Raw genomic sequence first — 14901 nt, forward strand, 5'->3', positions numbered from 1 at the left:
TTAGAATGAAATTATTAACCGATTCTTCGTTAGTACCTGTGAATTCCGTAATACGTTCTAAAAGGCACCCTGTACACTAATGTATTGTAGCATACTAGTTATGTTAACGTTAGCAACAAGTAACAATATCGTTATTCCATCAGTAAGTGATTTCTTCGTACGATTATCAAGAAAATAATTATACTTTCGTACCATGTTTGATACAGCATTCTATAGATTCTATTTCTGTACAGAATGCTTCGTAAAAGGAACACGTATTCGAAGAATACAAGAATCTCTTAAGGAAAATAATATGGCATGTGACGTTTCACATTTTTCACTACGTTAGCAATAATACTTTTATTCTATCGCCGTGTCTACTACATTAATGTTTTTGTTTTTGTTTTTTTTTCTTTCATATTAACCGTTCCAATCGTAACGCGTTCGTAAAGAAGGAAAAACCGGATAATAATTATTAAAATTTCGATTCATCTTATTTTGGTTCCTGGAATTTGTTGCCACCGATTATATTATACCCGATGAAATACTTTGTACGTACATGTATATTGCTTCGCGCTATCAGGCCGATACGTTCGATTCTCAATTTATTGTAAAATCTTCATGCCAGACACAGAACAATAGAATGAATTATTTACAAAATCATATCGGTCCGAAAGAAAGAAATTTGGCTAACTATAGTTACATCGAAAAGTATATTACACTTAAAACGTATAGATCGTATAAAATTAATTTAAAAAAAGACCGAAAACAGTTTCGTAAAATGCTTCTCTCGAAGTAGGAAATCTCTGTGAAACGGTACAAGAAATGTCCGGACGTTGTAGAAAATTCTATTGACGTTTAATTTCTGGAATAGAAAAGCATTTACAGAAAACCCGATGAGTCTAAAAAAAGAAAGTACTGCGATTAACAAAGGTAACAATATCATTATAATAATAATAATAATCATTGTGATAGTAAAATCATAATAATAATAATTAATAATAATTACAATTGAATTATATTTAAATGCTTCAACACCTCTTAAAACAATAATAACATTCATTCCTACATACGTATACGTACATAAATGTATACATGTATATATATCTACCAATATACATACACGTATATGTACATACACATATAAATGTGTATATCTCTTTCATATATATACGTATATGTATATGCATATACGCAGCAGAGGTATATACATATAAATATACATATATATATATATGGACTTTATATCTCTAAGTGTTCCATTCTAATCAACCGATTAAACAATCATTTCCAAGTTCAAATTTTTCTTTAACACAGTTCACGATTGCTAAACACTTTCACTGTAATCAACAATGGCTTTGTTACGTGTCAATGTTCCTTCCTCCGTTGTTCAGCCAAGCTCGAAAGTTCGTCTATCATTATTTCACTTGAGTCTTAAGGTGTTGCACGAACTCGTGGTAGCTCAGCGCGGACTCGAACCGGTCCTCGACCAATCGTTCGATGAAGAGCGTTCGGAAGTGGCTGTCGTCTCTGGAAACGACCAACGAAATCGTCAGGCGGATATCAATAATATTCTCGCGTGAAACATCGACGTTCCCTTACCGAATAATTTGTACAGAAACGGGATAGGGTTTCTCTTCTTGCAAGCTAAATACAAAATTGCGCAACCTTTCACTATCTAGCGTGTCGATCTCCGGTAACTCGTACTGGAAACATTTATTTCATTTATTTCGGTTCCCCACGGCAATTCGTGGCAATTTTTTTCATTAGAGACCGTAATACCAGAACCAAAACTAGCACACGCTTGTTCCAGTACTTACAAATTCTTCTGGTATCGAAGCGAAAGCGGTGACACCGAGTACGTTGCAGCAGAACGTGGGATGAATATTCTTGCCGATCAGAATGAATATCCGGTCGCCGGCGTCCATGAGGAAAGCGCCCCTAGAATGTATCTTCTCGGCAGACAGATGCAGTCTGGGCGGTTGCGGGCAAAGCTTCCCGTCGACTTCTTTCGTGTTCCGGTCCTCGAGCGCGTGCACTGGATAGAGATCTGGATAAATGATCTGGACCAGTTGGAACAGTGGCAGAGTTTTTAGCTGGCACATCGCGAATACCCGGTCGTCGAGTCTCGTACTCATTCCTGATCTGAAGGCAATCTGGAGGACGCGAGAAAAACAACGGTTACTTTTCAACTTCAAAGTCAACGGAATCTTTCGCGATAGACACTCACGCATTTGAGCAGGGAAATGATATAAAGAGGCAGTAGTTTTAAACTTCCAGGAACCAGGAGACCACCGGACATCGCTGGCTGCGTCAGTTTATAGGCTGACAAGACGTCTATGGCCACGTTTATCAAAGCGTCTCTCGCGTCGGATAAAGAGGATTGCTGAGACCTGTCCACAGCTGCGAAAGCAACGATATCCCAATGAATCGAGCACTTATCACAGGATTAACCGATTCGAACGTACGATTGCTTTTCGAATGAATCACCTACCCATTTTCGACAGTAGGCCTACTATGCACTGTTGGTCAGCGGAATGAAGGACATCCGCCAGGTTCGAAGCGACCGGTAGACACAGTGTGTGCACCCTGATTCTTCTTTCACCTAAAACATTTCCCAGGAGATGTTTTGTTTTGTTGATTTTTATTTGTCGTACCGTGTTGTATCCTTCGCTTCGAGTGTAACTCGTACCTTTGCTCGACGTGTAAAGTAAAGCTGCCTGGAAACAAACGTTTTGGACATCCGAGAGGTTCTCCTCTATGGAGATTTGCATACCGAAACCGGCGTCTGGGTTCACGTTCGGCAAACTGAGGAGATCGGTGGATCTGACGAAGAAGTTCCCGTGGAAAGTGTGAATGCTCAAGCCGCGCGTACATCGTACTCTCATCACCGCCTCGAAACCGATCTTCCTGGCCAGATAACGCCTTAGTATTCTATCGAGAGTCTCTGCGTTCTGCGGTTTCGATCCCCGGAACAATGGAAGGTGGTATATGCAGCCCCCAGAGAATTTGCACATACCCGCTGGAAAATGAAAATGAAAATTATCCTGCCCGTTCCTCACAGTTTTCCATGGTGAGCGCTCAGAATAATATTTCAATATTGAAAATAGCGTACAAAGCGTGGCTAAATCACAATACTGGCTATTCAATAGGAATAAATCGACTGCGATTTGCTGGCCACTGCAGTCCAATGCCAATCTCTTGTAGAAGTCCGTAACTGGATTCAAGTGTGGCACATCCTTGCTTGCTCTGCTGTTAGGGTCCTCCCGTGCTTGTAACAGTCCAGGACCCACGTTTGGCAAACAAGTCTGGAAGACGGTCACGCGTCCACCAGTTGGCGACTGAAATAAAGTTGACACGTCTGACTTACTCGATCGCTCGGAAGAAATCCTTTTCCTAAATAACGAACACAGTTTCTTCGATGATACTTGCCATAAGCTTATACGCAGCTTGTAATGCTGCACCCAAAGCACTGTTCGTGTCGTGAGTTCCTTGGAATTTAGTAGGTAACTGAGCCAATAAATCTCGGACTAATTCCTCACGCTCCTTTAAATTGACTATTAGATTTTCAGGGCACGGAAGGAAAACATCTGAAGAAAAAAGAGATCCCCCGTGTCGTTTGATTATCCGTCAAATGCAAAATCTCCACTACTCTACACTGTGTATTAAATATGGATCACTTTACCATCTATATCGAGCATAATCATCTCCTGAGGCTGTGATACATTGTCGGGTATGCTGAAAAAATGTATCGCAGAGTCCACTGCCAAGAATCCAATTTGCGTTCTTCCGTCACCCGGCAGCCTTGACAATTCCTCTGATATCGCATTGCATACTACGTTCAAGTAACCGCTTTCCACTGCCAACCTCGAAACGTCCAGAACAAACAGATACACTGCTGGCTGAGGTGGGCGCAACTGTAACATATTCAGTTTTCCTTCTAATTACTCCGTCTTTCTTGATACCAGATAATACGACAATGTCTTACCATGTATTCGCTAGGTGCAATAAATTCGATTGTGCTGGTTTTCACTTCTGGTCGTCTCGATGGATCTCCGTAAGTGTTCGTTAGGGGATCGAATTGAAATTCTTCTGGCACTGAAAACCCCATGCTTATATGTAATCGAAAAATAATCTTACAGCAAATAATTTTACGAGTTTATAATTACATTCGTTTATTCTGTAACAGAGGCAGCATTTCCATCTCTTTGAATCGTTGAAGTATACGAATGGATTGATATACGTTCTGCAAGCACGACACCGCACAATCGTGCTGCACTGTATTACCGGTAGATGCTGTACGAAATATAGAAATTTTTCAAACATTCGGTTCACCGATAATTACATGTAAAATATTTATAGTCGCGAAACGTACACGTACATTCAAATCTTTGAACGGATGAATTAAAACTCCTAAAGGCAATCTAGATTTTTGTAGTAGACCATTGGATTCCGGGATCTTGGTGAGCGTACACCGAAAAATACTGGAAAAATGCGTAAAGCATAAATTTTGCTAATTCAATCTGTATACAATACTATAGATATTATTTGCTCCGAGGTACTTACTCCGGACTACAATTAACACTGTCCAAGAACTCTCTGTGAAGTTTAATTTTTGGTGGTTCCACTTTCTCCGGGGGTAAAACGTTTCTACATTGCAAAAGATCGATAGTCTCCATTCCCTAAAAGACAAATACTCTATATGTATGTACTCTACCATCAAATTGACAAAATTATATTATATTTCACTTCAACGACGTACCCATAGTTTATTGTAACCAGCTTGTGACACTGACATCATGTTCATCTGACTGTTTAATTGATTCATTTGATCAGGGTACGGTTCTGGGTAGCGTTTGTTCAACGGATCAGGCTGCATGTTCATTGGATTTGGCGGTTGAATTGGATACTAAAACAAAAGTTCAAATTATTAATTCTACACAACTTGTACAATGATTTCAGTATAATTGAAATGCAATTAAAAAATATCATACCGTTCGCTGCTGTCCAGGATATCCGACAGTTGAAGTTGAAGAAGGCTTCGCTTGCAACTGTGGCCCGCTTCCAACCACTCCGTAAGACATTGGATTTGGTACAGCAGCAGCAGCAGCGGCATGTTGCATACCATGCGCATTTTTGGCATACATTCGTTGTCCTCCGAAATTTTGTTGGTAAATCGGTTGTCCCCTGGGTGGTTGCATAGGATTTGGAAACTGATTTTGTTCCTGTGAATACGGCTGTATTCCTTGCACCACGTTATCTTGATTATCGACATTGTACGGTTTTGTTTCAGCCGCTGAATTGAGTGACAGATTCTGATCGAATCCAGATATTGGCGGCTTGGGCGGTTCAACTTGTGGATTTGCTAATTCATCTCTTGGAGGTGGCTGCTGCTGCTGTGTCACAGGCACTTGAAATTGATTCTGAACATTATACATCGGTGGGTATTGCTGAGTTGGAGGTAACCTTGCTGGCAGTGGCATTACAGGATTCATTGTGTTTTGTTGACCATTAATCGGTGGAGGCATTGGTGGACGAGGTAATGGTGATCTATATTGGTTGTAAAGATATGGAGTTGGAGATGGGTCTCTCGACGTTTCTCTAGATGGATCTCGCGATGATTGTGACGATGGTGTACCTGAAATAAAAATATTTAATTACTGATATAATATTATAATTTATTCGCACAGTTTAGCCTCAAGATTCCAAGTTACTTTGTACATTTCTTAATTTACTCTAATACATACCTGTGAAGTTATAATTTGTAGACTGCATACCATTATGGTGGGTCACGCTTGCCTGCCCATTTACCATTTGACGGGGACCACCTTTCAAGCTGCCCTCGTTACCATACGTACGGTATTGATAGTCTGTCGGTTGAGACATGTTGCTAATTTCCAAAAGTCACTGAACAAAGAAAATGTGTTTCAATATTCTAGTGAAACTAGAGAAATTTCCTTTGGTAATTTCAAATATGAAATTTAATTTAATTTAATTTAATCTATACAACATCCTTATATCTACGAGTATTACACAAACTACAAGGACAAAGATACACATATGTACACATAACAAATGGTTCAGGTTCTTCCATTCGAAACTCAAGAAATATTACTGGTCGTACGTCAGATAAAATTTGAACCATTGATCCTTATTCCTTGTTGTTCTCGTTGTAAAACAATTTTGAAGAAACAAGTCCAATGAACCGAAACCTTTCACCAATTCAATAACAATAAACCGATACAAGCATAATCGCGAATAAACCAAATCAAACAACTCTGACTTCTCGAATTGAAATATCAATTTCACATACGATGTGTAATAAAATTAAACCATTGAACAGAGAATAAGAGATTAAGAAACGACAAGTCATAAAACAGTCAAGTATCTCCAAAAGTTTCAAGGAAATATCAGAAAAAAAGAAATATGCTCCAATTGAAGAGGCAAGAACAACAAGGTAATACACTGTGATAAAAGTCAAGGGGGATAATAAAGCAATGCTAAGAAAAAATGAAAAAAAGAAAAAATGACAAAACGACGAAAACAAGATCACAGAACCAGTAAATATAATGAAATAAAATAACGATGACACGAAGGAAGTTCGCGATCGGGAGGTAAATACATAATTACTCACGGAACAAGAATTCGTGGTGGGAAAAGGACGAAAAAAATCTGCAATTCAGGATCCAGGATTCGAGCAGGAGGGGCAGGAGGGAGCTGCAGGAATTTCTAAAGATTAAGAAGACAAGAAAAGAGCGAAAGGTTAAAACGTCACGTCGATGTTGGGGTGCTGTGCACAGCAAGCTTGTCGATGGGTTTTCACTCGACCGGAAACTCCCCTTACCTTCTTGACGAGATTACCGCGGCAAGAAGAAACAAAACTTTAGATCTCACTGCACCAAGTGACGTACATTGCACTTTTTACGGTGTAATTCGCCGTTAATTGTCGAAGAGACGTACCTCGTCGAGGCGACACACAACATTACGTGGCAGCCCAGCCGATCGGGGCGCCATTTTCCCTTCTGCGGGCCAACCGTGAACTACGCACTTGAAATCATTAACGTACACAACTAAATCCGCTCCACGTCGAATTAAATACTATTCAATACCGTGATCGCCGATACTACTGGACTCGTTAATTTTTCAAATGTATTCTATGGAAATTAGAATAAAATTTGGATGGTTAGTTGTACGTAAAAATCGAGGGGATTATCGTTGATTTCGTAAGAGGGTGTATGGTGACCGAGTAAAGGAACGGGAAATAGTCAGCCACTGTTTCTGTTCTGCCTTTACATAATTTTATTCGTTACCTGCGAAAATATGTAAAATGAGAAAAATATCTGTATCATTTATTTCATTTTCTTAAACACTGAATACGGAAGTTAAGTTGTCGGTCGACGGGTCTGGTTTGTGTCGTAACGTTACATTTTCGATTGATTCGTTCAACGTTCAAGTAATAGAAAATATATTCTACGTATAAAATACCGGCTGGTTCGTTAAAATTAATAAACGAAACGAAAGTTGCTCTACTATTTCTAGATTATCGTCTATAGATTCGATAGAATGTGAATCTCGTTAATTGGTCGCGTGAATGTTACAGTTTGGTCAATTTCCTAAAAGTACACACATATTTTGATGTTTTTTTTTTGATTTTCTCTTTTTTCCTTATTTCCTTTTTTCTCAAGAACTTTCGTTAGTCCACGAATTTTTAGTTGCTTTTACCACAGTCAATTGACAAATCGTATTTATGTTGAATGGTGAAAAATTGACCTAGTTAATACACATATAAATACATTCATTTTGATTTGAAGATTAACCAACTAAACGCGTACAGCTAAATAGAGGATGTTTATGCAAATTCGTAATTTTATACAATTAGCAAAACTTGGACAGAAATCGGTATAATTGTTATTTTGCAAATAACTTGTGTATTCTCTGCATATTTTCCATATGCACGCATAAACATCAGCAGTCTATTTATAACGATGCAACAGAATGTTACAACGGAAACTGATAAGAATAGAAAGATGATTTTAATTAAAAATAATACTGTAACGTAATTGTTACGTTTCTGCAGGGTGTCTTGTTACTCGTAACTATGATTTTATAAAAATATTGCTTCTGATATGAGACAGTTGAATACATTGTAGTATGAAGACTTATTTTCATCTGGGAAGAAAGATTTGAAATGTGGTTACCCGTACCTCTTAAAACAGTTATAATATTCATATTTTCCTTATTCAATTAAGTTTCTCGCAAATCTGTTTTAATTTATCTTCGACAGACAAGTCTCCGTTGTTATCAACCATATTTTGACACAATGATTTTAAATTACTTTTTCTAATATGTTCTCTCAATACGTCTGAAATTTAAATATCATTTAAAAGTGAAATGTATGTCTTTCGTGATGAAGAATAAACGCAGCATAAAATACCTGAATTAACGATATTATCCAACAATGAGATAGCATTATGTAAAATTGGTATTTCCAGGTTGTTTGTGACTTCAAAAAATCTACAAAGCTTTTCTCCTATATCAGTCTCCAGCAGAAGTTTCTCGCAATCTGCTAAACAGCTTGTAGTCAATATCATTAAACTAATCAACGCTTCATTTTGCATTAAGATGTGCTGGGACATCAACATTTTAACTAAATGCGGCACTGCTCCGTGTTCTATCATCAAAAGTGAAATTTCCTTGCACCTAAAATAAAGATTTTACATAGTAATCACGATGAAATATTTACAAGAATGGCAAGAAATATTTATAACGATCAGTCGACCTGCTGTTATTAATTAACCATGCAATTAATCGATTTGCTTCACCCTGAACTCCAGGGTGCTCTTCTACGTCACACCATTCAACAGTTTTCTTCAATAAGTCGCTTTTTTTCCCTAATTCTACAGCAGCTTCACCTGTAACAACAAATTTGTTAGTTCACATGTATATGCTACAAAAGGGGTACAATACTTTTTGAAATTCAATCTTACATTGACCGTCAATAACAATCCTTAAAGTTCCCAACAATTTAAAAACCACAGGATAAGATGGAATACTTAACATTGAGTGTAAAATGTCTATTAACCCATCTTTCAATATTACAAGTTTATTATCTGGAGAAATAACGAAATTCCTCAAAGCACTGAGTAACGCGTGTTGAAATCTAATATCAGCAGTGTCCGTGTTATTATCCTGCAGAAGTTTAAGAAGACTCCTGTGAACACCTTGAGTAACCATGAGCTTGCAATGGGCATCGGTACGCGCGAAGTTGCCCATTGCTAATACCGCTGTGATTTGCAAATCTTTGTCTTCGCTGTCAAGCCACTCGACTAACTTTTTGTATACAACACCATTACTGTTGTCGTACAAGCTATTCATACTCTGATCTAAAAGGGAAGAGGAGTGTTTACCAATTCTATTCTAATAATATCTTTTTATATGCAAGTTATTGCTAATGAACCAGTTAATTATAAATCTCTTTATTAATATACCTCCAGTTAAGACGAGGATGATTAAATTGCAAGCAACTTTCAGCACCGACCTAGCTACTTCGTCTGTGCAATACGGACTATGTTTTTCCAAAAGTTTCAACAATAATTCGCAGACTCCTGCTTTCGCGAGCAACAGCTTTGCATTTTCTGTAATTTATACGTATTAGTTGGTATCAAACTTTCGCAAGGTTCTGATTAATATAAATAATAGTTAAATGACAATGAATATACCATTTTCTGCTTGGCCATGAAGGAGTTCTAAACACATTCCTGAAAGTTCTGACGACGTGTCGCTCGTCAAAATATCAACCAATATTTTTATTAATCTTTCATTTAGAAATTCTATATCAGCATCGTCCAATATCCCTAGTATTTGTAGCATATGCATTGCGGATTCTCCTCCCGCAGTACCGTCAATCTCCAACACACTGCATATAGTTGGTACAATTTCCTGTTGCAATGCCTAAGAAAGTTTTCCTACAGATTAACATATTAATTACCATGAATGCACTAGTATGTCATTTCAGCTAATTGTGTCAAGTGCAACCATGTATTAATGAGTGTTCATTTTTGTGTGCCATTCGTTTCTTGTACTCAAGTAACAATATAATGCCATTTTTTATAACAACATACTAGGATGTTTGCGATAAATTAACCGTTATCAAATACTGTTGCGAACTATAAAGTCTCAAATTTATTACCTGTACGTTTACCGACGATCGGTCGATAAGAAAGTTTAACAAAAGACCCGCGACAACATTGCGAAGAAACGGTGCCCCTTCTACATTTTTCAATGTAACACTTTTCTCCAGCACTGCCAAAATCGATTTCAATCCATTTTGATCTTCAACAAATTTCTGACCATTTTCTATAAAGATATTTCAAATAAAATATATTGATAACAACCAGAAACTCTGTTGCAGAGTTATAATATAAATACATATTGATTAAGAATTAATTGACCGTTTAATAAACTTTGTAACTTACAGCTCCACAAATTTGGGAAATTATAACTTACTAAATATGATTATTTAACCGACAACAAATCCAAGATGTTATGTAATAATAATAATAATGACCTTACTAACAGCTACATACATGAATAAAATTTGGATCATTAGGGATTAAAGATCCCTACCATTCTGATAACAAATATTTCCCAGAGCCCTGGAAGTTTGTGTTAAAACATCCACACGATCATCTTTCAATAAATTTATCAGCGCATTCACTATGTCTGTTGTAGTGCATTTCTCCCTACCCCTTTCACTTTTGGCAATTTCTGCAATTGCCTTGGCAGTCTTTGCAATAATTTCTTTAGACTCGTGGTACAGTAACGTTAAGAATACATCATCCACTGCGAACTCATTAAATTCTAAAAAAAATGAATACATTCCATACTTTAATAAAATGTAACACTACAAACTGACTATCTTCAATTATTTACAACTAGAATACTGCAAAGTATTATAAAAATTGATAAATACCTCCAATAGATGTTTTACTAACATTAACAATAGAATCCAAAACTTGGATAATATCTTCAATTTCTTTCTCTGATTTTACAACGAATCGCAACTTTTCCAATAACTTTGTAATATTGTGCTTCAATTCACCTGAAATAGAAAGTTGTTTAAACGTTAGCACTGTGATAACCGTCCTTTAGAATACTTTATACAACTAATAACATTAATTGAACTGAACTTCTTGTTAACAACGCAATTTCAATGGTTTTTCCATACCTTCCATTATTCTTTTTTATTTCGATTCAAATGTTATAGAAATAAATTGTTTTTTTGAAATCAATTCTAACAAAATTCATTTAGCACCGACACAGCATCTTTAAAGGATCTTCCATAAATTGTAAATTATTAGAGGAAGAAGTTAGTCTTCTGGTATTAGACGCAAAAAATATTCCTAAAGAAACTAACCAAAATGGATAGCAGTCGAGTACAGGAAAAGGTGTGTTCCTAGAAAAATGTTAACATAACAATAAAGAAAACTTGTTTCATAAAATAAATTATCTTAAAAAATATTCTCGAATTATTCTAACAATATAATCATATTTTTAAATAATGAACGTTACGCGTCTATCTACAAACTGGTTAGTCCGTGGTCTATACAAAACCATCAAGGATGGATGTGTTTTCGTAATTCATGCAATTTTCTTCGAATTATTTCGGAGATTCTGAAAAATTCGTAATTGTTATCACGGTTACGTGATATATTTTAATAATACACTAAACATTTCAATATAAAGCAGCAATAATGTCTAACAAAAAGACTGACAAACAAAAAGAGAATTTATACGGTAGGTGAATGTTAGAAAAATAATAATTTATCAATTAAACTGAAATTTCACGTTAATTATGACCAAACAAATTAAATTTATATAGAACATGACAAAGTACAATGATTTTATCTTATTCAAAATCTGTTTCTACTCAAGTTCCCTGAAATTTACGCATATTCCATTGTCCAAGGAAACATAAATATGTTCTAAAGTATTTTCGTTCTATATTGCAGCCACAGTCTTCTTAAGTGGTATAGCTGGCGTCTCTGCACTGATTGGCTTTTCGAGTGCATTAGCATCAGCCAAGAAGCAAGACATGAAAGCTTTTGATATGGGAGTTATGGGAGGAAAGGCTTTACCAGAATCAGGAACAGCCCTTGCCATGAGAGCTCTTTTCTGGGGCTCTGTATGGGCAATCGGGGGCTGTGGACTAATCTTTTATGGTATTTGGAAGCTGAGTGGAGCTACCAATGCGCAAGAATTTCGGGTAAAAATGGGATCCATTTTGCCACGCATACCAAAGAACAATCCCCCACAAAGTAGAACGGAATTTGAGAATCTTACCGATTTACTTAGATATGTTTCCGAAGAGTGGGGCAAAGAAGAGTGATCTTACATGTAAAATAGAATAAAAAAACAGAAGGAATAGTTACCGTGAAGAATTTCTTTTCATTTATGAAGGCATTTAGATAAAACTGCAAGGAAGACAGTTTCAAAGTCTGCACACTATGCTTTTAGCGTATTACATTTCTATTAATGTTTTTGATAACAAAAATATTTGTTATAGCGCGTTCTGTAAAGATTGTAATGCAGTGCCTCGTTCTGCATTCTTGTATATAGGATGTTCATACTATTCTTAGTCAACAAGAGACATTGGATTAATAACGGCTAAGTTCACTGTACATACAATGTTGTACATATTGTACAGAGTAATAATTATGATGTTGAATATTATTTTGTAATTCGAAAGAATAAAAGAAACTATCTCTCTTATAGTCACCGAAGTAGGAGAACCTGTATTTTTCTACAAATAAATGTTTGATACTAATTATCGTATTGTTATACTCGCATAAAATATAATTCTAACACAACTCCATCGAAATATTCAATCGAAATTTGCTCGAATTGAGAAATTTATAAAAGAAATGATGAAAAAGATTCATATGAAATATTCGTACCAGTTGCCTTACGGACAGTAAATCTTGCAGCATATCGCATTAACAGTCCGACTGACCGATTTCTTATTAATTCATTTGAAAAAAAACCGTCTGACTGCGTAGCAAATTTCCTTAACGAACTTTGTTCCTGGCATTGATACCAGGTAAAAAAATGATTTTATTTTTCATTTTCAAATGCTGACAGCATTCTCAAATCAGTTATCTACGGTTAAAAAACGTCTGAATACGCAATAAATCATGAATCTCCATAAACAGAATTTCAAATTAGCAGAATTCGTAATAACCCAGGAATTTGCAACTGCGTCAGCGTGTTACGTAGTTGACGGCAAACTTGGGCAAACGAACATTGTTGAAACCGAAAAGAAAAATTTCGAAAGATAAAATAATCGTGCGAAACGACGACGAAGATTCGGCCCAACGTCTATTTTTCAAATAGTATTTTTATTAGTCCAAAATTTACGACAATTTCAGTTACAAACTTCTGAACAGAGAACAATGTCCGGCGAGGTGTGATTCCCTCGGTTATCAAAGTATCGATACGGATAATTCTAAATGGTCGACTGCGGATTCGATGCGTTCGAAACACGCGTCGTTACCGTAACGGAACGTCTCGGTGTTCTTGATCGCGAAGAGAACAATTTATTCCTGTATTTAACTCTAACTCTTTTGCCACGACGGCCGACTATAGCTGCTCTCTCTTTTTCTGTCGTTTGTTAACAGTTATCGTTATCGTTCGAAGACATTGTTTTTCAAGCGATATCATTAACACGTTGACCGCCACGGTAGACACACAAGTGACTAAATGGTACCTTTGTCACTTTTGAAAAAGTAAATAAATAAATAATTGACAGAGCAGTGAACGTGTTAATGGAACTCGCCTTGCATCTTTGAAGGTCGACGAGAGTGTCACGACGGATAGGACTCTCGCAGCGAAAGAGTGAATCGTATAGTAATTACCATAATTACATATTTACTTTTGCAATCGAAGCTGTTCGTTTCTCTCCGTTCTCCGTTTGTTTGTCTCTTTTCAATCGAAACATGGGCAAAACAACGCTGAAAACCAACAACACAATGTCATAAACCATTATTATTATTTAACATACATGTCCACGTGTAGCAAAGAAAATCGTAGGTAAGCAACAAACGAAACCGTACCAACAGATCGTACAATTGTTCTCTCGTTCGACGATACACCCCTCTCTCGTAAGCACGCAAAAATAAACTCACAGAGGAAATTTCTCTTTCTCGTGGTCTCGCTTTGGTTACGTTCGGCGGTGTCTCTGCGCGGATCCGTAGTCGCTCTAAAAATCACCGTAGTGCTGGTAAACAAATCAAAACTCGACATTCCAAACGGAAAAATGAACAATCGACAATTACAAGAGAAAGAAAACGAAAGATAAATTAAAACCTTACTATCCGTTTTTCTATCCGTCTTCTTCTCGTTTTTCTCGTCTTCTTCTTATTTGATTCAATTTAATTTGCGTTGGTTTCATGCACCCCTAATCGCGAACGGTTAATTTCTCAGGCTAAAATTTAGGCAGTACGTTAATCTGCTTCGCATTTCGTTGTTTGCTCGGTAGCGATCGCCCGCCAATTACCCGGGACACTTCGATGCATCGGAACAGAAATTGTTCATTTTATAACCTCGCGCTGTTCGCATAACCTAAAACCAAGGTTATCTCGCGCAAACGAAAAACCGACGCGACAACAATCGAATTTCCCGAAATGTTTCTCGAAAAGAAACTTACTGTTCTTCATCGACAACATCGTCCTCTTCTTATTCTCCTCGAATGTCGCGTTTCGTTTCGAATAACAATTTCTTTCTTCCCTTACAAGATGGCGACGCTAACCTCGCTGAAAAAAAGGCGCGAACGATTTGATCGATCGTTCGATATCGTAACGATATATCGACATCGGAAGGCAGTTGATCGATCGATACAATGATCGATCGTTAGTTCGCAAAATC

General features: G+C 36.9%; 3 protein-coding genes across 9 annotated transcripts; 1 reads left to right on the forward strand and 2 right to left on the reverse strand.

The window, feature by feature from the left end:
* Nucleotides 1-981: 981 nt before the first annotated feature.
* On the reverse strand, nt 982-7010 carry Sec24AB (Protein transport protein Sec24AB). Of its 2 annotated transcripts, none has more exons than XM_031985236.2 (17): nt 6824-7010; nt 5727-5886; nt 4974-5617; nt 4742-4888; nt 4546-4661; nt 4361-4463; nt 4149-4275; nt 3968-4077; nt 3665-3896; nt 3412-3569; nt 3095-3320; nt 2672-3001; nt 2474-2584; nt 2210-2382; nt 1800-2135; nt 1582-1685; nt 982-1509 (listed from the first exon to the last, which is right to left on the reverse strand). In XM_031985236.2, exons 2-17 carry the CDS (start codon nt 5863-5865, stop codon nt 1398-1400), a joined length of 3168 nt encoding a protein of 1055 aa, XP_031841096.1. In that variant the 5' UTR covers nt 5866-5886; nt 6824-7010; the 3' UTR covers nt 982-1397. The 2 variants fall into 2 exon arrangements, with proteins under 2 accessions (XP_031841096.1, XP_031841095.1); XM_031985235.2 differs by having other exon boundaries at nt 4355-4463.
* A 560-nt stretch (nt 7011-7570) lies between these two features.
* Nucleotides 7571-14803, reverse strand: vimar (visceral mesodermal armadillo-repeats). Of its 6 annotated transcripts, XM_076364479.1 has the most exons (13): nt 14684-14803; nt 14091-14236; nt 13910-13988; nt 10952-11080; nt 10606-10839; nt 10169-10335; nt 9699-9930; nt 9468-9614; nt 8967-9362; nt 8759-8891; nt 8414-8679; nt 8184-8341; nt 7571-7749 (listed from the first exon to the last, which is right to left on the reverse strand). In XM_076364479.1, the coding sequence occupies exons 1-12, from the start codon at nt 14700-14702 to the stop codon at nt 8220-8222; spliced, it is 2070 nt and encodes a 689-aa protein (XP_076220594.1). In that variant the 5' UTR covers nt 14703-14803; the 3' UTR covers nt 7571-7749; nt 8184-8219. The 6 variants fall into 6 exon arrangements, with proteins under 6 accessions (XP_076220594.1, XP_031841091.2, XP_031841090.2 ...); XM_031985231.2 differs by lacking the exon at nt 14091-14236 and adding an exon at nt 11207-11434 and having other exon boundaries at nt 7571-8341; XM_031985230.2 differs by lacking the exon at nt 14091-14236 and adding an exon at nt 11207-11434 and having other exon boundaries at nt 7571-8341; nt 12936-13988.
* On the forward strand, nt 11543-12787 carry LOC116430723 (transmembrane protein 242). The gene is made up of 2 exons (XM_031985232.2): nt 11543-11775; nt 11991-12787. Exons 1-2 carry the CDS (start codon nt 11733-11735, stop codon nt 12365-12367), a joined length of 420 nt encoding a protein of 139 aa, XP_031841092.1. The 5' UTR covers nt 11543-11732; the 3' UTR covers nt 12368-12787.
* Nucleotides 14804-14901: the final 98 nt, after the last annotated feature.

The sequence above is a fragment of the Nomia melanderi genome, chromosome 2 (genome assembly GCF_051020985.1).
Source record: "Nomia melanderi isolate GNS246 chromosome 2, iyNomMela1, whole genome shotgun sequence".
Lineage (NCBI taxonomy): Eukaryota > Metazoa > Arthropoda > Insecta > Hymenoptera > Halictidae > Nomia > Nomia melanderi.